The 25249-nt window shown below is 55.3% G+C and overlaps 1 protein-coding gene and 1 non-coding gene across 3 annotated transcripts; one reads left to right on the forward strand and one right to left on the reverse strand.

The window, feature by feature from the left end:
* On the reverse strand, positions 1–25007 carry RBPMS2 (RNA binding protein, mRNA processing factor 2). 2 transcript variants are annotated; one of them, XM_057725332.1, is made up of 8 exons: positions 24699–25005; positions 10023–10100; positions 9435–9473; positions 8297–8359; positions 7816–7966; positions 7170–7321; positions 1396–1465; positions 1–1131 (listed from the first exon to the last, which is right to left on the reverse strand). In XM_057725332.1, the coding sequence occupies exons 1-7, from the start codon at positions 24783–24785 to the stop codon at positions 1403–1405; spliced, it is 633 nt and encodes a 210-aa protein (XP_057581315.1). In that variant the 5' UTR covers positions 24786–25005; the 3' UTR covers positions 1–1131; positions 1396–1402. The 2 variants fall into 2 exon arrangements, with proteins under 2 accessions (XP_057581315.1, XP_057581316.1); XM_057725333.1 differs by lacking the exon at positions 1–1131 and having other exon boundaries at positions 1412–1853; positions 24699–25007.
* On the forward strand, positions 14691–14763 carry TRNAK-UUU (transfer RNA lysine (anticodon UUU)). The gene has a single exon. It is a non-coding gene; the product is annotated as a tRNA-Lys (tRNA).
* Positions 25008–25249: the final 242 nt, after the last annotated feature.

Raw genomic sequence — 25249 nt, forward strand, 5'->3', positions numbered from 1 at the left:
TTTTATTTTGCATTTCATATATTATCCAGTTTCACATTCTCACAGGATCAGCGATTACAACAGCCACCTCGTCTCCCAAGTCTCAAAACGGCAAGGCAGCCACAGCTGCGGCCAAAGGCAATGCACTGATGTGCTCACGAAACAAAAAAATTGCACAATTTTTCCTTCATTTTTCTTAAACTAACGGCTGACGCTAAGGCTCACTGCTGGAGAACGGAAACCCTTTTCTTCATGCCTCAAACTCAAACGTTACACTTATCTGACAGGGCGGACAAGGTCTCTTCAATAATTAATTGCACACACACACGAAAAATCCTTTATGTTGCATAAATATTTTGTTACACAGGGTACAAAAATACTTTCACTTTTTGGTTGGTTTTGAAGCTTGGAAAGAATGAAGAGCCATGGCAGGGGTGGGGGGCCCTGTGGAGAGGTACGCAAAACAGGCAGAGAAAGGATTCTCTGAACAGCTGTTGGCCCATCTGAGGAGGAGGCAGCAGAGGACCCTGATTTGAAATGACCAAGAAGACGCTCTATCTTGGCTGGGTGGTCCCTCCTGTTCAGCCTGGAAGTGTGTGGGGTGGTGAGGGGCGCCAGCCGCCGGGAGGAACTGGCTGCAGGGCTTGGTCCTCACTGAAGCAGGGTGGGTGCAGGGGAGGGGTGTGGGGAGAGGGACCGGGAATGATGAACCATTAGCGGCCAGGACTTGTTGCTATGGTGACACAATGTGAGAACAAACTGTACACTCACATATACACAAGTTGAAGTGTCTTAATCCATGCCAGAAAACATGCAAAATTAAACGCCTTGTTTCTTTGAGGTGGGGCTACGAGAGCAACTTTGGACTGGAGGTCAGGCCTCGCTCAGTCCCAGGGAGACCTCCGAGCTGGGTCTAGGTGTCCCATCGAGAAGGCCCCTTGAATCCTGCCACGAGGACTTGGAGGGGCTTTGGGGCAGGACAGGGCTGAGGAAGAGGAGAGTACGGACACAGGAAACACTCCACTGAGTCAGCCTTAAAATTCACAGTCTTTGGAGGGAAGCAGCAGCTCTGCACGGCCACCCGGGGGCAGTGGAAGCTCAGGGCGGCTTCCTCCCCAGTGGGGTGGGGGCTTCGAGCTGTGATGACAAGACCTGGATGGAGGGGAGAGAGGTGGCCGTGAGCAGATGCATGGGACTGGGGCTGAACCCAGGCCCTCCCCTCGTGAGGAGCTGCAAGGTGGCGGCAGGAGGGTGGCAGGGTGGGAGGAGAGGGGAAAACCAGCCAGAGTGCTCCAGGCGCACGCTCAGGTGGGGGCAGCACCAGTGAGCTCCTGGGCTCAGGCAGAGGAACCACGGCCCTGCAGGAAGCCGGGCTCTAGGACACTTTCCGTCCCAGGCCTCTGAGCCAGCACTTACTGAAGAACTAACAGAACTGACGATATTTCCATCCTTGCTGGGTGGTATCAGAGGAAGGGTACCAGCGCACCTGCAAGAGAAGCCGAGGTCAGGAGCTAGCTGTGTGGTCCCTTCGCTTGTCGGGGTAGCCCAGGAAACACGGCCTGCAGAGCCCCTGTCGGCGTCCCGGTTCTGTCACGGATGGCAGAGGTCGGGCCCGTTACTCACCTCTGGGTGTCAGTTTCCTCATCCTGAAAATGGGAGAGCGCCCCCTGACCCGCCTCCGCTGCAGGATGGAGGCTCACGTGAGAGAAGGGTTACGAAGGGTTATGCACTGGGCGGGGCCCTGGCAGCCGGGGGCACCGGCCCCACAGCCTGCCCCTCCCCCTGAGCCGGGAGAGCGCGGAATTCCTAACGTCAGGAGAGTGAACCTAACACATTTCTGCTCCACTTCTTCTGAGTCTCAGTGTTCTCACCAGCTACAGGATAGAGACGATGACGTCACAGGGTGTGCCCAAGGACCAGATAAGACAGCATGTACAAACACGTTAGAAACCAAAGTCGGCGTGGTCTCCAAGGGGCAGGACTCCCAGACGATGGTCCTGTCCTCGTAGGATTCAAGGACGTCACAGACGTGGCCCACCTGATGCCTCCCCCACCCCACGGCCCCATTCCAGCTTCTCCATCCAACCCGTTCCCTCCATTACAAGCCTCCTAACTCTAGAGATTTGTAACCCACCAGCTGAGCCCTCCAGTGGGGGCCTGGCAGCCACCTCAACCCTGGTACTTGCCAGAAGGCCCCACAGAGCAGTGGCCCCAAAGCAGGTTTCCCAGAGACAGACTAGAAAATGACATGTACCCCCTCCCCCATGGGCCAGCCAGCTGCATGGTGAGCTGTGCTGGGTGCCAAGCCAAGATTGCGGGGGAGGCCGCCTGCCCCAGTTACAGACAGCACGTCTGCCCCAGCCTGACCCATGGCTGCCTGGGAGGGGTGGGGCAGGGCATCACAGGGCCCCAAGTGAGGGGGTGGGAAGAGAACTCAGAGCTGGGAGCCGGGGTTCTCTTAGGAAGAAAAGGGATGACGGCACAGGAGAGCCGATGGAGAGACCGAGTAGCAGCTGGGCACACAGGCAACCCCCTTGAAGCTGGAGCAGTCGGACCCGGTGACCCACTTGGCTGCCGGGAATCCCTGCCTCTGTAAGCAGAGAAGACATCGAGCAATGCCAGGCTATCTGGTGGCTGATGAAAGCTTCCTGAGAACTTGCTCCTGTGCCCCCTTCCAAATTCTAGGTGCTGTTTTGTATAGCACAGGACTCCGACCATCCCCGGCTCAGCAGGCAGTGGTGGCTGGTTACTCTGAGATGCCAGGACACTTGGCACATAGCAGGACCAGGTCCTGGGCCACCTGACCAAATGTTGGGATGGCCCTTGGGCTCCAAGCATGTGGCACTGCTGTCATCAGCACACAGCTGACCTGGGACTGCCAGGTTCACCTTGATGAAGCCCCACACCACCCAGAAAGGGTCAAGAGCCTCTTGGAGCCATCCAGCCTCAGAGGCCACCTTATTTTCTCTCGTGTCTTCTAAACATCTGGAAGCAGTTCCCTCCCTTCCTGGCTGACAGCTGAGTGGGAGGAAGCCTCTCCTCCCCTTTGCCGAGCTATGGGCTGCCCTCTCAGCTGGAAGCTCAGCTGGACACCAGAGCTCATTCCCCAAGAGAGGGACGGCGAGGAAACCAGCACTGCTGCCACCAGACAGGCCTGCGGCTGGCCCAGCTCAGAGAAGCCCTAGTGAGCCCTGACCACTGCCCTTCACCCAGCCTCCAGCTGGAGCAGCCCCACAGTAAGGAAGTGCCTGGCAGGCTGGGTGCCCTGAAGGGCTGGATTCAGGGGGGCAAGCATGGGATGAGGAGGCCTCGGGCCGCTCAGGGGCCCCTGCAGCAAGCCTGCTCCGCCCGGCCCCACCCTCTCCACCAGGTGCCGGACCCGGGCTGCAGAGCGGCAGCGGGACCCCGCCAGCCGGAGACGCGCCGCCACCTCCCCAGGAAGGAAGTGGAGGAAAGCCCTCATTTCTGAGCTCGGGATGGTCTTGCCGCCGAAGCAGACCAAACGTACTTTGAAGGGCTGCATTTCGACTCTCCTCAGATGCCTGGGACAGGCCAGGGGCCCAGGTTCGCTAAAGAAGCTCAGTCTCTTCCTGCCCCAGCTCAGAACGAGACCCCAGGCCCAGGAGTCACGGCCAGTCCCCTCTCAGGGCCTCCACTTCTTCACAGGGGGTTTGGGGGTCCCAAGAGGCCATCCCACAGGGACAGGCCCACGGGCGTCTAGAATGACTACAGCTCCAAGAGGGGCAGCGTCCAGACGAAGCAGTGGGGGCGGGGGGACGACACAGTCCTCTCTCAGACCCTCAGACTGACTGAGAAGATACACCAAAAAGTGGGTGAAGGGATGAATCCACACGAGAAGAAACAGAAACAGCCGATAAATACAGCCTCACGCATCACAAAGTCAATTCAAACAACACAACGAACTCAGACTGGCAAGTCTACACGTTGACCTTGTGATAGTTCCAGGAATTTATAAGGAAAACAAGCAGGACTGGTGCCCAGAGAGGTGTGAACAAGGGCGTCCGTGGCAGCACAGCCTATCAGAGCAAAAAAATTGTGTAAACAACCTCATTTGCCATCTGCAGGGAGCTAGACACACTTATACAATGGTAGGCTACCCGGGCATCCAGAATGTGTACCTACATTTACCGACATGGAAGCATGTCCTAATATTTAAGTTTTTAGCAGATCAGATGTATCATTTTTGTAAAAGGTTCACACCCATGGATTTACCTATACACCTGTGTCCAACTACCTACCAAGTCTAAGGACTCAAAGTAGTGACATTTTGGGGAACAGGTTGATAAGCAAAGGGAAAAAAGAGAAAAAACCCAGTCTTTTTCTTCCCATAAATGTAGACCACTAACAGCCATTGCTTCCGAAGCACTCGCCATGTGCCAGATGCTGTTCTAAGTAGTTTTCATTCAGTTCATTTAATCCTCAGAAAAGCCCTATGAGGTTGATGCTATTATCATCTCCATTAAACAGATAAGAAGACAGAGGCAGGGGAGTTCATGTAACTTTAAGGTCATCAGCATGAGGAGGGTAAAGGGTCACAGTGAAAGGCCCCCACGTCCTCAAGTTGAAATGGAAAAAAGCCCACGCTGGGAGGACCCGGGGGTGCAAGGGGACATGCAGAACCCCTACTTTTAGGCCACCATCTTCAACTGCCAGTGTGCCCCTGCCACCCACACCCTCTGAAAGAAGAAGATTCTATCAAGAGGATCAGAAGGTCCAGCAAGACAGCCTTGTGCCAAGACAGAGCAGGACTGAACCACCGCCAAGCCCCCTTCTTCCTGCGGGTCTCGTCCCTGCAGCCACACAAGGATGCCTCGCTCAGGCCGAGATACTGGCAAGAGGCATGAGGACATGTTGGGGTACAGAAAGGAAGGACAGGTTTTCATCCCCTTTGGTCTATTAGCTGCTACCTCCTCTCCAAGTCACCTCCTTACCCCCAGGCACAGAAAAATGCAGTGCTACTGGCCCACTGGGTTCCTAAGGAGGATCACCAGTGTCCACTTCTTTCATTTAGGTATTTTCAGCCTCCACCTCTAGGGCAGCACTGTCGGGGCGGGGGGAGCTTAGAAGGAAAAGGGAAAGTGCCACTACTTAGAAAATGCTTTCATGCCTATTACTGCATTTGGTTGGTCCTAACAGTGTGTTTTACTGTCGAGGATACAGCTGTCCGGAGAAGCAGGGACAGAACGAGTCACCACCTGATCCAATCGCTTGTCATCAGGACGCTATCCTTTGAGGGGGCTTTCATCCCCTTCCCAAGGGAGGCCAGAAGACAAGAACTTAGGCGCAGTGAGGCCTATAGCCTCAGAGAAGAGCTGGAGGGAACTAGACAATAATGACATTAAATAATAACCACGTAGCACTCCCTCTATGCTAATAGGCTACCAACTGCCCTATAAAGTAGCTACGACCATCACCATTCCACAAAGAAACTGAGACACAGAGAGGTCAAGAAATTTGCCCAAGGTCACACAGTGTTGCAAGAGAGACCCAGGACTTGGACTGAGGCAGCTGGATTGGAGTTGGAGAGCCACAGGATGTCGGGGGGGGGGGGAAGCTGGAAGGGACGAGAGGAGGAAGGCACGCAGTCCTGCTGTACGAAGCCTAGGGGTGGGCAGCAGCGCACCACCCCCAGCCAGCTGGGGGGCCACTCCAGGAAAGGGCAGAGACACTCCTGAATGACCTGACATCCTGACTGTCCCTGGCTCCCAACTTCTGCTGCACCATTGTCACGGCCTGGCATCTCAGAGCAGACGGGGTAGAACCTCTCCACCCCATCTGGTCCCGCCCTCTCGTTTTACAGATGAGGACAACACGGAGGCCCAGAGGTGAAGGCACGTGCCGAAGATCAGGTAGCTAACTGGTGGCAAAGCTGGGATCAGAGGCCTCGCAGGGTCCCCGCACGTCAACTGCCTCCTGCCCTCTGCCGGGTCAGAGAGGACGGTCTTCACTCATGGCTCTGTGCCCACCACAGGCCTGGTCTGCAGTGAATCCCCAAAGATCGCCCTGGAGAGGAAGAACCTCGCCACCTCCCTACCCCAGTCAATTTCCCAGCCGCCTGTGGTGTGCCACTGGGAGGCGTGCCAAGAGGAACCACGCGTCTGCCCTTGGTACAACCCAAGCTGCCGTGGCCAGGGGAACTCCTTGCCGGGGTAGCAGCTGGGGCACCTGAACCTTCCACCCTGAAACGGGGCGAACCCAGGTCACGAAGCCCCTCTGAGGGCCTGGGATGCACCCGCACCTGGTCCTCCCACGGGCAGAGTCCCCGACGCCTCCCGCCTCAGCTTCCAGTTTCTGTCAACGCCGCTCCTGGTTTCTCATATCCTTTAACTCCTCGTTCCCTTCTACTGCCCCGGCCAGGGGACCTCTGTTCGCTCCCTCTCGACAGCCAGGTTGCTCTTCCCAAGCCTCGGCTCTCATCACTTTGCTGATGAGAGGCTGGGGTGGGCGCGCCACTCACTCCAGCCCTCCCGTGCTGCCTGGCAGTGCCCTGTCACTGCCTCACAGAGGCATGGCTGGCACCTGGGCACCTGGCGTGATACCCGGCGTGGCCCTCAACAAGCACAGAGCCCTCACGGCCCAGCTATGCCCTCCCCACCTCTCCCCTAGAAGCACTGGCTGCATCTTTCCCGCTCCAGCGCAGGTCACAGTGGAGAGTGTCCAGGCTCTGTGACCACAAGAGCAAACACTCATCAGGCACCCTGGATGTTCCAGGTACCACTCTAGCCCCTTGCATCTCTTAACATTTAATTCCCACAACAACCGGAGGCAGATAATACTATTCTTATTTTTCCAGGTGAATAAAAAAAATCCAGACACAGAAATCTTTCTTTCCGAAGTTCATAAATACAGGAGGATGCAGACGCAGGGGGTCTGGCTCTGACGACCACACTCTCTCACCACAGGCAGAATCGGCACAGCCCGTGGGTATCCAGAGGGTGGTGGACCCATGGCGGGTCCCTCACACTCTGCATTTCCAGTGTATCCTTGATACACGACTCATCCTCTCCTTCCCTCCGTCAGATCCCAAACCCCAAAGGTACTGCTGTGCAAGACAGCAGTTCTGCGGCAGCTCTGGGGACCTGGGTGGCCCGTGGCCAGGCAGGAGTGAAGCCTGGCCAACTCAGAGCCTTCGTTCTCCCCTTTCCGACTTGTCCCCACGATGGACTTACCTGAGCGTGCAGGGCGGCGGCGGCGGCAGCAGTGGCAGCTGGGTAGGTGAATGCAGCATGTGAGATGGCTGGGGTCAACTCTGTGGTGTACAGAGGGTAGGGGGCCCAGGCCTCTGGGGATGCGGGGATCAGAGCCGCCCCCATCAGGTCATCTGCGACGGGAGACAACAGCCCCCATCGTCAGAACACTGGTTCCCCTTTGCGCCACCCCACTCCAAACAGAGAAGGGGACCCAGCACTATCGTTGAGCATAAGCTCCCTTCTCAGGCTCCCCTGAAGGACCCCAAGACTGGGAAATAAGCCACATTAACTTGGCCAGGCTCGGTGAGCATCCTGTCTGCTTCAAGAAGCCCTCAGATGGGCCTCTGCTTATCTCAACCAAGAGGGATCGGAGAAGGCTTCAGGGAAGCTGGGCAACACTGACAGCTCAGGAGCTCAGTCTGAGGCCCAGCAAAGGCTGCAGGGGTGGAAGAAAGTGTGGGACCCGCAGTGATCGGTACACGGTGGGTGCAAGAAGCTCCTGGACAAGGGATGGGCAGGCAGGACTGATTCCCTCAGTGATGCCCTCCACATGCAACTTCATCCACGAGGGCCCCCAGCTCGGCCAGGTAAAGGGCAGCAGACGGCCACTCTGAGTGCCACTCACAGGGGTCCCGTGCGATGAAGTGTGCTCCTAGGGCAGGGTGAGCATTGGTGGGATTTGGTGTAGCCATTAGCTTGTTCTTGGCCATCTTGGTGTTGGCTTTGGCAAACTCTAGCCTCAGGGTCTGCGGGTTCTCAGGATCAAAGCGAATACCCTATGTGAGAAGGAAAGGAAGGGAAAGGCTTTACTCTGTAGGACCAAGACTGTCCACTGTAGTGGGGATGGAGGGGTCCCAGAAATGATTCAGCCTGAAAGACTCGCCCACACAAGGCCAAGACAGAGGACACACTGCTTGCGCCCTGTGAGTAGTGGCGTTTGGCACAGTCAGTGCAGCCAGAGACTCCACCCGAGGATGCTGAGGAAGGTACATCTGCGGGCCCTTTCCTTGCGTGTGGAGTGGGGGAAGGTTTGCAGAAGATGGACAGGAATACCCGTCGCCTAGAAGCCTGTGGGTCAGAGAAAGGCCTGTTCTCCATCTACTCACGTTCAATGCATTCTTAGCCGCTTCTGCTCCTGCCCGGCTGTCAAAGATCACAAAACCAACAGGCTAGTAGGAAAAAGAGAGAATACCCTTGCATCTCTCCCAACACTCCACCTCCCGCCTCAAGCATACAAAACAAAACAACACAGAACAAAAAATATATAATTCTTGTCCATATCCTCCCTATGTTCAGCTAGAACAGTGGAAGGTTCTTGGGCACCAAAACCCTCCCACCCAGGTACCACATACTGGGAAACGATGCCTTAGAGCTTTGTCCCACTGCATTAAACATCACCCTTTCAGTAAAAGTCTTTTATTTTTTTAATGCATGCAGGTAATTAAGAGAAATTTCTAGTGTTTTCCCCAGCAAAATAAAAAAGGGACAGTAATGTATCAAGGGCATGGGAAGGCTTCAGTTTCAATCAAGGGGCAACAGGTTTAAAACTTCTTCAGGACTTCCCCGGTGGCACAGTGGTTAAGAATCTGCCTGCCAATGCAAGGGAACACAGGTTTGATCCCTGGTCCAGGATGTTCCCACATGCCACAGAGCAACTAAGCCCATGAGCCACAACTACTGAGCCCATGTGGCACAACTACTGAAGCCCAAGCACCTAGAGCCTGTGCTCCACAGCAAGAGAAGCCACCACAATGAGAAGCCCATGCACCGCAACAAAGAGTAGCCCTAGCTCTCCGCAAATAGAGAAAGCCCGCGCACAGCAACAAAGACTCCACCCAGCCAAGAAATAAACAAATAAATATTAAAAAACAGACAAACAAAAACCCAAAAGTAAGATTCTCCAACCTCATTTTGCCAAGGTTCAGTCAAAACCCCAAATGGCCCCTGAAGGCTCTGGGCCTGGGACTCCTGGCATCAGGAGTCAGAGCACAGCCACCACCTCCATGGTCCTCTGCCTCTGGGCCCCGCTGTCCCTTCTCAGCGGCCAGAGAGGCAGGACCAGGAGCTGACTGGTAAGAAGAGGGGACCTGTGGAGGCCACTCTTTCATGGGCCCAGGACAAGATCAGGACGGGGGCAGGTCTCAGCTGCCAGGTGCCTCAGATTGAGGAAAAGAGAATGGGCTCAGTTCCAAGCTCGGCAGTCCGTCTGGGCTGTGAGGAAGAAAAACCTTGGAGAGAAATTACCTGTCTCGATGTGAGCTTGATCAGGGACCCTTCGTACCCCTACAGAGAAAGGTGGTCATTAACAGGGAAGGTTCGAAGCCTCTGCGGTGCTACCCCAGCCACCCCCCAGCCCTGCCTTTTCCCAGCTCACACTCTTCTCTTCCCAGAGGTGACCCACTCTGATCTCCACCACCGCAGAGCATCCCACGTCACATGGCCTAGCACATCGGGGGGGCATCACGCGGTAACATTCATCGTGTCCTGCAGAAACTCCCCTCTGCTCCACTAGCCTATCACCTGGAAGCACAGATCTTACCTAAGTTTTCTTATCTGCAAATTGAAACCGTTACACTGAATCTCAAAGATTCCTCACACAGCAAAGTCTACTGAGAGTCTATTGTCTCCATTTCACAGATGAGAAAACAGAGGCTCAGAAGGGCTAAGCAACTGACAGAAAGCAACATGTAAGTTAGCAGAGCTGGGACAGGAAGCCAGGTCTGCGATCAGTTTCTAACAGTTTTCCTGCTGCCCAATCCAGGTCTGTGATTCACTCCTGATGCTTCTCCTCCATCCTAGGCTCTGCCCACAGGTGGCTGGGTCCAGACTCACCTTGAACGGCCTAAAGAGCAGGTAGAGTTCTCTGGGTTTAATATCCACAGGAAGCCCACTGACGAACAGTGTCCGGACCTGGGGAAGAGACCACAGTGGTCAGTGCCAGGCTGACAGAAGGACAAGGATGACGGTTCTTCCTTTAGGAAGGAACTGGAATCCTTCCAGGGCTGAAGGAAGAATTCAGGATTTCCTGAGCCTCCTTTGGAGACTGAGGCAAATGAGCACCAGCGTTTCATAGCATGTAACTTTTAAATACTCTTTCTGGACCCTTTCCTTCCTTTGGGGTCATGCTGCAGGCGTCACAACAAGCACTAGCTGAGCGCCTCTGTGCAGACTGTCTGCGGCTGAACAGCTGCAAGGAGGGCCCTGTTTAACAAGAGCACGGGTCCTCTGAGACGTGAAGAAAGCTATGGTGTCTTACCTCCAAGAAATGCACAAGTAGAAACGTATATATGTTTCAGAAGATGCCCATAGACCCCTGGTAGAGAGGCTCTGTCTGGTCTAGCGGGGGAGGCAAAGATGTAAACTCTATGCCCTGGAGCGATTTCATCAAAGACCCAGCACTTTCACATCCATCTCCTGCTTCCTACGCTAGATGTAGGCTCTTCAGGGGCCACGAATGTGTTGTATTCCTGCTTCTCTGCCCAGCCCTTAGCATGGTGCTGGTACTAAAGGTTTACTGAATAAGGGACCTAGGGAAGGAGTCAGAGATGGAACAATGACGCTGGGTTTTGAAGAATGCGTAGGATCTTGCCAGCTGCAAGTGAGTCAGAGGATGGTGTAAGTTACAGCCTTGCCCTCAACAAAGTTACAAGTCTGTGGTGAAGCCAGGTCTAGACACCAGGTGTCCATCCTGTGACTCCTGCCGAATCTGACCTCCTGAACAGTGCGTGAGGCCCAGGAGAGGGCTGGCAGGAACACTTCCCTAATTCACCACTGCCGGTTAAATGCTGCTGGCACCCGGTGCTCAACGAGAGAGGCCAGGTCAGCCAACAATCATAACAGGGGAGGGAGGATCTTCCATAGTGCAGATCCATTAAAAACACATCTTGGGACTTCCCTGGCGGTCCAGTGGTTAAGGCCCCACGCTTCCACTGCAGGGGGCACAGGTTTGATCTCTGGTCGGGGAACTAAGATTCCGCATGCCGCACGTGGCCAAAAAATGAAAATAAAAAATAAAAAAAATCTTGAAACTGTGCTTTCCTGAGTATTGAAAACTCCGAAAGAGGAGAGCTTCCCCACACACCTGACTCCCGTTTTTCATTTCGTTTTTTGGTTTCATGGCTTGCGGGATCCTAGTTCCCCAATCAGGGAGCCAACCCTTGCCCTCAGCAGTGAAAGAGCAGAGTCCTAACTACTGGACCACTAGGGATTCTCTTGACTCCTGTTCCAAGTTTCATCTCACACCACTAAGCCAAGGAACTTCCATGCTCTAGTGGTGGCCTGTTGAAGGAACCGAGGCAACAGCCTTTTTGGAGACAGTGGCTTGAATCAGGAACCCAGGGCAGTCAGGCAAAGTTACCCCCAACTCACTCACTCTCCTCACTTTCTCTCTCCGCCACCCCCCCACCCCACGCACCCACCCACCCCGCCCCCGCCCCAATGCACACATGTCGACAGCAGAGCCAGGAATGGCAAAGGAAACCAGCCCTCACAGCTGCCCGTAACCAGTGTCACCACGCCCATCCACACAGAAATGGCTCCGAGCCCATGGCTGATAAAATAGGTAAGGACAGCTTCTTCTCTCACATGAGTTTTTGCCAAGAAGCAAACCCAGCAGAATCCCTTGGCAGAGAGGACACCAGTACCCCCCTGGTGATGCCTTTCCTCACCACACACACGTCTGCTCCCGGGTCTGGGGTGAAGGTTCTGTATATCTCACAGCCCTTGGCAGTTGTGTCCCTATACACACAGCTCTCAAGCACTGCCCTGTTCCAGAAGCATCTGGGAGAAACCGGACAGCCCAGGCTCTGAGGTGGGCTAAATCAAGCTCCCGGACTCCAGAGGGCAGCCATCGTCTACACCCCTCTGCCCTTTGATGGAAGGCCTTTCATTTACATGTAAACCCCCAAACAGAAGTGCCTCCTCCTTCAGGTCAGGCAGCTTGTTTTTTAAAGGCAGCAGACCTGGGACTCAAAACCCAGGTCTCCCTCCCAACTACTCACCCAGACTGGTTGAGACGATGTTTGCTTTTGGGTGCCAGGACTTGGGCGCTCAGCCCACCACAGAGGATGGACGGAAAGAGTACAGGCCAGCCAAGGCCCTGCTGGATAGGCCTGGACCAGTGCTACTCCCTCCTCCCTGGGATGAGGGGACGTGCTTTGGGTCAAAGACACAGAGCCAGAGCCGCCCCACAGAAACCTCTGCCTCAGTTCTCCCCAGGGGCCACTCATTTCACCCCAGCTAATTTTAAACCCTTCCTCAAATGGCTCCTTTCTGGCCAGACCTCCCCAGAGACCCCCTTAAATAGAAAGTTCTCAGCACAAAGTTTCCTGCTTAGAGAAGGGGAGGAGAGTGAGTATGGGGATCTTCCCCTCATTCCCAGCCCAGATCCTGGCTTCTGGCCTCCAACCTTCTCTGGGCCAGATGACTCTTTTCCTCTGCTTCCCATCTTTTAGGTTCTTTACAGGCCCCACCCTGTCCCTGGCTATCCCTCAGGAAGCAAGCTGACATCAAGGCAGATATGGGTTAGGCGGTGGGTCCCCGTCTGCCAGTTCACAGTCCCTTTGGTGGGAGGCTAAGTCACAGAAAGCCTGACCTGAATGCTCTTCTTGGTTCTTACTTGACCCTGGACACCACAGCAGATGACGTGCCCTCTGCCTATCCCATTGTGCAGGCATGGAAACTGAGGCCCAGAAAGGGCTCATGTGAGCTTGGCTCACCAAGGAGCAGAGATGGATAAGACCCAGGAAGACTGATTCAGCCATCTGTGCCACTCATCTGGCTGTGCGGAGAGAGGGAGCCGCACCTGGGCAACCTCGTTGGCCCCATGGATGGGTGAAGTGCTACCACACATCCGTTCAGTAGCCAGTCCCTTCCCTGGGTGCCTGTTTAGGATGACGGCAAAGCTGGAGGGATGGCAAGCATGAGCTTGTTAGCAGGCTGGCCAGCCACATGTCGAGAGGACAAGAGTTTCCACAGCCCACCTACCCGCCATGCTGCTGCCGACTCCATCAGGTCCTGCCCCAGCCCGCAGACTCCAGGTGCCCGACAAGCACCCACACAGGACCGCTGCATGGCAGCTGCTCACGCTGCCCCTCAGCCCACCCCTTCCTCATTCCTTACCCGAGGGGCATCCATCCTTCAGGTCCTTCTATCTCCTCACCCCTCTTTCCTTCCTCTGATGTCTTCTGGGGCCCTTAGGACCCCGTGTCTTTTACTGGTTCCACCAGTCTGAGCTCACCTGGACTCTAAAACCCAGAGATAGGAGGCAAGTCTCAAAACTGTCCTATCCTCCAAGGTGCCTAGATCCAGGTTCACTATCTGAGACCTCCCCCATCTCTACACACCTCAGGCCCTCCAAAGAAGGACTCACAGCCAGAGACAGATGTGGTCCAGGGAGGCAGACTGATGCCATAACTGGGAAAGGCTTTAGTTAATTAGACTGAAGTTTGCATCCCAGATTTAAGATCGGCTTGGCGAAGCTGCTTCATCTCTCCAAATCTCAGTTTCTTTATCTGTACAACACGGATACCATCCACCTCCAGGATGAAGAGTACACTTTATGCCCAGCACACAGGAGAGGCTCAAAAACATGCTTGTTCACTTCGGGCTCCTGTAACCTCAACATTTACCTGCATAAAATCCTCACCCATCAGGTACCACAAGCCATTTAGTTATAAGGTTGCCTAGTGAGGCTGGATCAGGTCCAGATCAGCCTGGAGCTGAAAACGCAGGCAAAACGACCTTAGGTGGTCACTGGATTCTTTCGTGTTCCTCTTCCCGAGGGAGGTCACGTCCAAGGTGGAAGGCACTGTGGAGATCAGCTAGTTCAACATCCTCATTTTATAGATGATGCAACTGAGGCTCAGAATAGGAAGGTGACAATGCAATCTGATGGCACAGTCAGGATCCTTAGGAATGGCAGGGACAGAGCCAAGCTGTCACTTCTGCAAGGCCTGGCCAACAACTCCTGTGTCCCAGCCCAGCACTGGTGACCACTTCTCCCATGCCACTTGCTGATGCCTGCCTCACAGCAATAGGGTGCAACATTCAGCAAAGAGGCTGGGTGCAGGCAAGGATTCAGGGACCAACAGCCACTGATGCCAAGACGGAAAGATCAACCAAAGGTCCCGCTGCCTAGTCCACAAGTTTATTATAAGAATTCAACATGAAAATGTTTTAAGGTACTTGGAGGAAGCATAATGGGTGGCTCACACAGTGCCAGGCTGCTAGAAGGCACCAAACTTGTTTATCTAGGCCCTTCTCCTTCCATACACTCACTCCTTCCCCAAAAATATCCACACAACCCAAGAGAATATCTCCCTCCTGCCCTGAAACACAGACAGCAACCATAGTCCTGTGAAAATGGTCATCTTCATGGCAAGTACCAGCAGACGGCACTGGACCATGGGCACATCCCTGGCACAGTTGGAAGGCAAGTGTGGAACAGGGTGGAGAAGGTACTGGAGAGAGGTGGAGAAAGGATAGTGAATCCTTTGGAATTCCCTGGTGGTCCAGTGGTTAGGACTCGGTGCTTTTACTGCCGTGGGCCCGGGTTTGATCCCTGGTCAGGGAACAAAGATCCCACAAGCTGCACAGCCAAAAAAAAAAAAAAAAAAAGAAAAGAAAAAGAAAAAGGAAAAGAAAAAAGATGGGGAATCCTTAGAGGCAAGTAAAAGAAAACACATGTTGAGGAACCCACTGGAAACACTAAATCCAACAGGGACAAGGAGCTTGGCCAGAGACGTGTCCCCATACAGGACATCGCAGACATGGTGTGTGGCCTTCATGATGGCCAGGAGCAGATTCAGCCTCGTCGGAGGTCCCAGCCAGCACCAGGCCTGCCTAGGGCAACAAACTGGCCTGCGGCACAACGGTGTCCCTGACCAGCAAGGTTTGGGGGCTCCTGAGGCTGCTCGTCCCTCCAGCAAGCCCTGCTGCCTCCCAGCTCCTGGGGCTGCTGGGAATGAGCGGGTGGGGGTATCCAGCCCCTTCCAGGAAGTCCACACCACAGACTATCCCTGGTGGGCAGACTTCCTGGGGTTGGCCAGGTCTCTGCTGTGTGAGCGTGGGCCCTTTCCCTCTAGTTAGCGCTGGACCTTGAGTGCCTGGGGCTCCCGCCCATCTCATTCCCAGTGGTGTGGGGAGGGGCAGAGAAGGGCACAGGAAGCGGTCACCCCCATGTTCAGCCTTATTCTTGAGGCCCCTGGGGAGGGAATGCCCCCTTCAAGGAGCCTCTCCAGCACACTCTGTAATCCCAGCACCACAGAGGACCCAGGCCCTGGAACGCGCAGCCCTTTCCCGTAGCAAATGTGAAAACTGCAGCCCTCGTCCAGGTCTTTCTCCTCCCCACAGCCCTCCCAAGCCCAGAGGGAAGGCGTCTTTTTAGAGAGAAGTAGGAAGAAGGGGCTCTGACAAACTCATTCCTGCCTGTGTGTCAGTAATGATTTTCCTTCAGACAAACGGACAGTTGTTACAGATCTTCGGGAAAAAATGAAATTAAACAAAAGCCTCCAGGAACAAGATGGCAGTGATATCCAAGGCATCAGCCTAACAGCAGCAATTCAGGCTTCTGTGGAAAAGGCTTTGAGGCAGGTCTCGATCTCTTTACATCAGCCCAGGCGGACATCTCTCTCAGCCTGGACACCCCCACAGGCACACCTGTCACTCCAGTGCCCCCAGGCCAAGGCCAGCTCCCTCCACAGTGGCTGCTCAGAGGTCTCTGCCCTCACCTGGGCGCACACAGGACCCAGCTCACATGGGGGGTGCTGCAGGAGTTAAAGGAAGGGGGCTGTCAGGGGAGTGGCGCAGGGGGTGTTCTACCCAGAGGAAAGCCTCCGTGTGGGACAGGACTGGGGTCTGGGGTCTGAGGCCCTCCCTCCTAGCCGGGGGACCCCACACTCAGTCAGCCCAGGCTGGGGCCTGGCCACTCCGCCTTCACGCCAAGAATGGAACACTCAACTTCTCAGGTAAAGGCTGCAGCAGGATATTGTGGCTGAGAGGATGGGCTCCGGAAGTACCAGCTTTTATTAGAGACGGAAGGGGTAAACACTGCTGTCAAAAAAAGTCCTGTGTGCATGGACAGTAAACCCCCTTATCCTTTAACTCCAAAGGGCAACCACAGCCTCCTTCCAAACCCAGCCTTGTACTCTCCAAGACAGCACCCTAGACTCCAGGGACCTCTTGACCAGGGCACAAACCTTTGTTTTCAATGGATACTGAGGTAGGAAAACATCAGGGCCACCCCTACCCTTCCCCCACCCCAAAATAAATCCCAGCGGCCCACCAGGAACACTCCCCAGTACAAGACAACTCCTGCCTTCTACGTGAATCTCTGCCTCACAAGGCTAGGAAACTTGACTCTGGGCAACAGAAACATCATACCAAAGAGAGAAAAATGACATGTAAAAATATCATTTTGATTCTTTGTGGCAATCCTTTAGCATCTCTGAAAGTTAGAATTTAATCTGGAAAGGGAACTGCTTCAACAGTCCGCTCCATCAAAATGTTCAAGTACCTCACTTGCTCGGAACCCTGCCTGAACGCTGCATAGCATGGGGAGCCCTCCTCCTGTCATCTGGATGGAAAACACCACTTACAGAAGTGGGTGCGGGAGGAGGGAAATCCAAACAGGGAAAAACAAGCCTCTCCTAAGCCCCTCCCACATCCTTCCCCAACTTCCAGCCCTCTTCAGCAACCCAAATGCTGGAAGAAACCTTATGTTTCGCTGAGGTCTAGTGAGTTGCTCGAAGTCACCGAGCACATCAGAAGCAGCCCCAGTGTCCCCACGTGCCCGGCTCACAAATCAATGCTCTTCTGCAGACCCTGACCTCACACCACCAACCCACTCACAGCCCAGTGGGAGTCAGCCTTAGGTGCCCAGAACAAGTGACCTCCAGCTTCTGAGCTAAGAGGACAGCAAAGTCCCCAGCGGAAGGCTAGGGGCTGGGGAAGCACAGGGTTCCACCGGATGAACCCATGACTGGTCCTAAGCAGTTAGTTATAGGGACGTCAAAGGGAAGACTGAGAGCCTGCAGTTGGCTGAGTGAGAGCAGCCTTGTGTGGCGGGGAAGGGGTGGGGGGTAGAGCAGGGCCCCTACAGCCCCAGGAAGCCCTGAGTCCAAACAGAAGCCCAGGCCACCCCCATGTCAGTGTCTCACTACCGCCCCCACCAGCCAGATCACGGGAGTTTATGAGCGTCAGCCTGCATCATATAAAGCTTGCAAGCTTTCCTGCGGTAAAGATACGGAAGGTCCTTTGTAAACTTGTACCAGCCATCATCACGCCCAGCTCGGCTCTGGCTTTCCAAAGGGAAAAGAGCCACTGAGAACCAAGACACGGAACTCAAGCTCAGCTTCCCACTCAGCCAACAGAGCAGACACCAAAACAAAAGAAAAAGAGCCTCAACCCAAGTGTCAAGGAGCCCCACCAGCCAGGCAAGTGGCTTCGTGGCCTTCACCACTGTCTCAGCAATAAAGAGGAGGGGTGGACTCACCTCAGGGCCTTCACACTCTGACCTTCTAAGATACTAGGGAAGTGGGAGAAGGTGATGGAGTCTCAGAGTAAGGCTCGGGCACTGTCCTCCATGGGTTCCGAGCTTTCCTTTTGCCCACAAGATGGCAAAGAAAGCAGTAAGAAAGGGGACAGAGGTTGAGAGAGTGAGAAAGCAGGATATCAGAAGCCAGGCCCTGGGGGTTTGAGAGGGGTCTCTCTGCTGGGGCAATATTTGCAGCTGCCAAATAGAAACCTCAGAGCAGTCACTGTACCCTTGCAGAGATCTCAGTGGCCTGGATTTTTTCTTCTGTATACATATGGGGGTGGGCTGGGGGTTGGGTTCTGCCTGCGTCCTGTGCTTAGGCTTGGCACTGGCAGGTCACTCTTACCCCTCCCAGGGGAAAGAAGTCCCTCTCAGTGGGGCCACTTGACGAGAGGTGGATGGAATGTGGTGACATGGCCTGCAGACCCAGGACTTATAAGGGCTGAACAAGGACTCAGGGAAAAAGAGCAAGCAGATACAGCCAGACAGCACAGCAAACAGATACAAACACACATGCCCCCAAACCCCAGTGCCTCCCATTTCCTCCAAGGAGCTCTGGGCTGCTTAGCTCCCAGGCTCGGACACCACCCAGCTTCCCTCCAAGCAGTCCCCACCTAGGACACCTCCAATGTCATCACGGTCTGACCTGGTGGGGACAAGTCCAGGCTTAGGGGCTGTTCCACAGTGTTTCGCCTGTCCCTGCTAATTCCAGCCCCGATACAAATCACATGTATCAGGGGTTGGCTCTAAGGCCCCACTCTGGGCAGCACTTCGTTGTTTCCACTTCTTTCACACCTACCATCAGAGTGTAAGCCTGACAGGCCTCTGATGCAACAGGCAGAGTGGTTCAGGCCCATTTTACAGATGAGGAAACCAGCTCAGGAATTAGGTGGCTGGCCAGCCAATGGCAGAGCTGGGGGTCAAGTCCAAGTTGCCCAGGGAGTTGGGACTGCAATGTGCCCTAGAGCTCTGCCTGTGTGAGTGTGTAGGGGTGGGAGGAACTAAACTAGATTAAATGAGACTTTGGATCTCATACTCCAGGCTACTTCTAGCCCCAGGCTTCACATTTTGGGAACACACCTGGTCAAAGCCTGCTGCAAGCCCCCCTCGACACCTCATTAGGGAACCCAACCAAACAGCATGAACTGTGCTATGCAGACTCCACGACGGGGCTGGCTGGAGGTGGGGGCGGGGCCTGCTTTCCATTTGGTGCCAGACAGAGCCAGGGGACAAGGCTTTCAGAGGCAACCCAGAAAGACAGGCTCACAGGGCTTCCACCACGGAACTTCCAGGCAAGGCTCTCTTCCCTTCTGTGCCATCCACCTCCCCTGTCCCTCCTACCGCTGTGTGGTCAGCCAATGCTGATCTGTTGCCTGACCCTTGTGGCTGGCAAAGGTTGCAGCTGTCATCACTGCTACATGCCACCCCACAGATTCAAGGCGTTGTCCTAGGGGAATCCCACACCTTTCCCCTAGCTCCAAAACCAATTCCTCCAACCCTCAGACCATGTGATGTTAGTCTAGTGTGAACACACGGCACCTTGCACATGAACCAAAAGTGTCGAGCCCGCCACACCTGTACACCACCTGACTAAGGCAGATGAAGTCTGATGAGAGATGCTTCCTAAAGGGATGCTCCTGTTGGGAGAGGGTCTCTGTTCAGGGATGGAAAGTGCTTCTAATTTAGAGCTCCCCTGTCACCAACACAGTTGGACCCCTTCATCCCAAGCTGTGCCCGCATATGGCTACAACCACACATAAGAACAGGGACCAGTCTAGGTGGAAGTTCTTCACAGCCTTGATAGCAACAAAGGTTCCCCAAACTGGTCTCAGGTCCTATCCCAGTAACTTCTCCTGATCTCTCCCAATTAAAGCCCAAAACTCATTTGGGAAGGGGGAGGCTGGCTAACCACAAAGAGGAGGTAGGGACTCCAGACACTCATACCATGGCCTGGTCCAGCACAGACCCTGCCCTTTCTCCCTGAGGGTCCTAGGCTTGTTCAGAATGATACAGGTGGCCTTGATGACTTGCAACAGCCAAGAGCCTTCCTTAAGTCGGCTGTAAATGACCAAAGGCCATGAAAGATGGGCCCAGAAAGTCCCTCCCACTACACCCAGAGCCTGCTGTATTCCGGAGGCACCTGGCATGGATGGGTCCACCAGTGGACTCTTCTGGAATGGAGGACTCAACAATCCTGCCACCTAGTTAGCCCTGGCACACCTCACAGGTAACCTTATTCTTTCCATCCAAGGACGGAATCAGGAAAGAAGCAGAAAGCAAGGAGGCCATGCTGGTCCCTGGGCAGGCAGACGGGATTCCGCATAGGAAGCTTCGTGGGCTGTCTGCAGTTCCCATCTCACAGCAGCATGGTTTCTAAAGTTTGGGAGATGGGCTCTGCCCCACTGCCTGACAACTTTGCCTGGGGTGTGAGAACCCCTCTGAGGCAGCCATGGTCAGGGGACAGCGGAGGAACTGACAAGGCACCAAATGTTGCTGCTGCCCCAAATCAATGGCTGAGCAGAGGCTCAGGGCACCCCCATGCTGCCAGAACCTAGCACTCCAGTTCAGTTCTGGGTGGCCTTGGATCAGGTACTCAGCCCCCATGGCAGGTAGGAGGACTCTCTTCCTCTACCTTTCAGGACTGTCTGGAGAACCAGCGGGAGTGGAGAGCAAGAAAGCAGAGCAAAGCATCCCACAGTTCATGTCTTGCCTCTAGGTACAGGACTCACCAGCCTCCTCCCTGCTGCCCCACCCAAGACACGGAGATGAGAATTCAGAATGTCCAAACACTGAATAACATCTAGAAGCTGGTTCTTACTGGGGCGAACTATCCAGGCCGCCCATTTAAAGGGAAGGAGGAGATAAGGAGACCCAAGAGGATAGCCCCCCAAAACGACAGGCAGTCACTTTAGAGTAAGTACCATTTTTTTGGTTAAGATGCCCACAGCAACGGGGAATCAAGGGTGGGGGTTGGGGGGGTGAAGGCAGCCCCAGCACAAGCTACAAGGAAGATGTACTGTCTGTAGAGAATTCACTTGTTCTGGTTATCATCAACACGCAATAACAACTCTAAACACTATCTGTGATAAAATGCTCCTCCTGCAGGGGCCGACAGCTCCCACCACCCAGTCTTGGGATGCCACCAACCCAAAAACCACTAGCCTGGAGCCAGTCCCTGGGCTCCTACTTGGGACCCTGTCATCACCTAAAGCTCGGCCCTAAAAAGCTTGAGTTGCAGATCCTCTCTCCTCCCCACCCCTAAGTCTCATCCAAACCCCCAGTATAAAACAGAATAGCAGGTATAGTGTGTTCAGAGCAACCTCTGGGTTCAAACCCCAACTTACCCACTTACTAGCTACATGAAAGCTATTTAACCTCTCTGTGTCTCAGTTTCCTCATTTATAAAATGGTAATAAGTACTTCACGGTGCTGTTGTGAAACTTAAATGAGTTAAAATAGTAAAGTGCTCAAAACAATGCCTGGTACAAAGACTATCTATGGGTTTACTACGTATAGTACAGCCTCACCATTATGTTATTTGAGCAGAGAAGACACATCCACAACAACCTCCAGGGAGGAGGGACGTCTGATCTACCAGAATCTGTCTGGATCTACCTGCTTGGGTCCTGTTTCCAGGTAAAAGCCCAGAAGCATAGATGCCTCCGTCCCGTTATACCAAAAAAAGTCTGCAGACACAGCACCAGGATGTCCCAGATTCTGTCAAATGCTTTTGATGGCAGAGAAAAGAACAGAAGCAGTGGCCAAGTCACACACTGGACCCTAAAATTCCTTCACTCATTTGAGTGCTAACCTTGGCCCATCCTGCCAGGAGCCAGGGGCCTAACTGGTTCCTCAGAGACCCCGAGAAGACACATGATAGACCCTGGGGTACCAGATGTGCAAGAAGCAATCTTGGCCCAGCTTTGGTGGATGCAATGGACAAGCAAAGATGGGGATGGAGGGCAGCAAGCGGCCAAGAACCTCAGGTCAAACTAGCTCCCTTAGCCACCATTAATCCCTGTCTTTCTATAGCTTACTATTAGGCTGGCATAAAACTTCTTGAACTCTTAGAAACTTGAACTTCACGCCCATCCCAAGATTCCAAATACCACCCTCCTCTCAGGGGGCCCCCAATAAGTAATTACTGTAACTTAATACTACCTTGTAGTATGAAAGTAAAGTCTCCATTTTCAAAATAAACTATGTTTTCAAACCACATATACCCTTCCCCAGAAACACTGTAACTACCCAGTCATCCCTCAAGAATCACTAAGACAGGACATGCTTGAGTCTGAGATTGGCAGCATCAGAGACAAGCTTGCCCTGAGTAGGGTTCACATGCTGTACGACCTCACCTTCTGGAGCTCAGGCACCAGCCAAGATACACCTTGGGGTGTGTGTGGGGGGGTAAAGCCTCTAGATTGAAAGGGACACAAAGCTCTTCCCCATAATTCCTCACTGCCCTCCTTAGCTTTCAAAGGGTAAAGGGGTAGAAGTTTTGAAAGCTTCTAACACATCTTCCCAAGTAGCACAAAAATGCCCTTTCCCTCCCAAGCCTGCATGATCCCAGGCTGTTCATAATGTGGTCCCCAATATTACCACATCATAGCAAATTCCTGGTAGTCACCCAAACAAGCCATGTGATTCCACAATCCACCCCCCACTTTTATACATGCTAGTCCCTCTCCTAGGAATGTCTTTTCCAACCTAACAACCTCCTACTCAGCCACATCTCAGGGAAGGCTGACTTCTAACTTCTTCCTTGGTTTCCTAGGTTTGCTTTAGCTAATTACTCTCCAATAGCCAACTGGGAAGTCAGCGTGGGTCACCCCTGAGAGTAAACCACCACTAACGCGGATTTCCCCAATGGTGGCTCTTGAGGGTTGCAAAACTGATTACCTAGGGGGCATCGAAGCTAAAGAGAATAAGTCTAGTTCCTGCTCAAACCACCTACCGAAGATGGAACTCTTGGCCCACTGTTTAGAAGGCTTATGAGAAGGGGCCGATTCTTGTGCTTACCTGATCAGAGCAGACACTGGGCTCCAAAAGATCTCTGGGGCCCTTAGTTTTAGGCCTCTGATAAACAGGAGCCCATGCTCCCCACCCTCCCCAGCACCAGTTGCACTGACTCCCTGAAGCACTACAGGGCTGTAGTCCACCTCTGCCCACAAGGAGGGAGAGCAGGGATTCCACCTCTTGATGACTCTGCCCTCTCTCTCAGAAAAGCTACTTAGAAAAAAGTGACCAATACCTCAAAAGATTTCTCCAAGACTTTAGACTGACCACATGGTTCACACTCCCCACGTCAAAGGGGTGGGTCTGAGGGTCTCTTCGGCGGGGTAAAGTGCCTGCTGAAGTCAACCCTCTAGCAGAAGTGGTTCTGGGTCCTTGCCCAGCTTCACAGGAGACGCCTTCCCTCCCCCAATTTCAGCAGAGACCACACACACACACTAGCAACCCTGTCACCCTCCCCCAACTCTCAGGGGAGATTCTGAACAACTAGATAGTCAAAATGGGGTCCCCAAAGCCAAGGGCCTGTCAGCATCAAGGCCCAAGAAGGACAAGGCCTTCAGGAGCCAAAAGAACCCCAACCCCTAGAGCCCAGACCACACGCGTGGACATATGTCAGGCCCTCTCTTGCCACTCTTCAGAGTGAAGGGTTGTATATTCCTCCTTTCCTTCCCCGCAAAAAGCGGGATCTACACCTAGATTCTCAAGATGTCATGCCATGGGCGGACTGGCAGCAGGCCTCTGAATTGCTACGAGTGGGAGCTGGCAGTGTGACCCTCCCACCATCCCTCCCACAGTGAGGAGCCCAGCCCAGCCGTGGGCCCGTGTCGCCATTCTGCACCAAACCTATAGCACGGCAGGCCAGCACCCGCCACGCAATTGGAGGGAGGCAGCAACGCCAGCCCCACCAGGGGTTCTGCGGTTTCTCCCCCAGACCAAGGGGAAGGGAGCTCAGGGTGGATAACTGGCCCTTGGTTTCCTGGGCAAGAGCATGCCAGGGTGCGGCAGGAAGGGTCTCCTGGCCCTGGAGTGACACAGCAGAGGCCCCTCCAGAGAGAGAGCGCTGCGAGGCCTGTCCCCTTTCCACACCAGTTTTTGTCTCTGCCGGCCGAGCTTCTGGTCTCCATGCACTGATAGCCTTACGGCTATATCCACCTCCCCCCCATCCCCTCTCGGATTTTGCCATATCCAATTAACCACCCAGCTGCTGGCGATTGCACGAAGCCGCCACACACTCGCTCCTCTTAGCACATGGCCCGTGGGCACGTCTTGCAGAATCCCACCAGAGCCAGCTTTGGGGTCCTGGCTTGGCTGCCACGGCAAAACTCGAGAGAGGAGAACCGGGAACGGACTGTCTTTAGGCATCTCCTCCCCAACTCTGTCAGCTGATATCTCTGCCAAAGCCCAGGCTCTGGGGCCGTGAGGAAAGCCCGTCCGCCCCCATGACTCCAACTCCAGGGAGCCAAGGTGCCGCGCGGCCGGCCCAGGCCTCCAAGGTCACCGAGAGGGGTCAGGGCGGAAAGTGCAAGGCAGTGAGGGTGCCGCCCGCCCGCCGTGCTAATCCCGCTCAGTTCCTCCCGGCCGAGGCGGGAGTCCGGGCCACGCGGGAGGAGCGCCTCGCAAAAGGGCAGTGAGCCGGCCGGAGAGTGGAGAGCGACGGGCGCGCGCGGGCAGCAGGCGTGGGGCGGCCGCGGCGCAGCTCGCCCACCGCGGGACGCACGGACGGCGGCCGGCGCGCCGCCCGCCCCGAGCCTGGGAGGGCGGGGAGACAATGCCCGCCCGGCGGGGCAGCCCAGGCCGCACGCCCCCGCCCGCCGGACACGGGCTGCTCCTCCCCGGCCCAAGGGCCGCGGCGGGAAGGCGCCGGGAGCCACTGCCAGACCGCGCGGGGGGCCCCGTGCGCCCCGTCCCCCGCCTGCCTCCGCGCGCACTGCACCCGACAAGTCCCGGGGGCGCAGACCCACCTCCTCCTCCAGGGTGCCGCCGGAGCCCGAGCCCGTGCCCGTGCCCGTGCCGGTGCCGTGCTCGCCGTCCGGCTTCAGGTTGCTCATGGTGCGGGGGGTGGGGTGGGGTGGGGTGGGGTGGGGGTGGCTCGGGGAAGGGAACGCGGAGGGCTAGCGCGGCGCCCGGCCCCGGCGAGGAGGGGGGAAGGGGGCGAGGTGAGCGGTGCGCTCCGGGGGTGCGGGGCGGGGTGGCGGTGGGGGGCGCGCGGGGCGGTGAGAGGGGCAGCCGCCGCGTCGGGCTGGGGTCACATCAAGTTTGGCGGGTGCGGGAGGCGGGGAGGGGGTGCGGCGGGGGAGGCACTGGGACCCGGAGCCGAGCCGGAGCGGCCGCCGCCTCCGCCTTTTCACTGCGACCGGCGAGTGCGCCCGCGGCGGCGGCGGCGGCGGCGGCGGCGGCGGGGGGCGGGCGCCGGGGGAGGGGGCGGGCGCCGGGCGGCGGCGGGGGGCGGGGGCCGGAACCGGCCTCAGCTGGGGCCCGGCCAGCCCCCTCCCCCTCCCTCTCCGCGGTCTCC

The sequence above is a fragment of the Hippopotamus amphibius genome, chromosome 2, assembly GCF_030028045.1.
Source record: "Hippopotamus amphibius kiboko isolate mHipAmp2 chromosome 2, mHipAmp2.hap2, whole genome shotgun sequence".
Taxonomy (NCBI): Eukaryota; Metazoa; Chordata; class Mammalia; order Artiodactyla; family Hippopotamidae; genus Hippopotamus; species Hippopotamus amphibius.

What these genes read in the sequence shown, in the direction of transcription:
- RBPMS2 (XM_057725332.1), bottom strand. Translation starts at nt 24,785, where the DNA reads ATGAGCAACCTGAAGCCGGACGGCGAGCACGGCACCGGCACGGGCACG. An exon ending in GCGGCACCCTGGAGGAGGAG is followed by an intron (nt 10,101 to 24,698) that starts GTGGGTCTGCGC and finishes TCTCTTCCCCAG; the next exon opens with GTCCGGACACTGTTCGTCAG. An exon ending in CCGCCGCCCTGCACGCTCAG is followed by an intron (nt 1,466 to 7,169) that starts GTAAGTCCATCG and finishes CTTCTCTTGCAG; the next exon opens with GTGCGCTGGTACCCTTCCTC.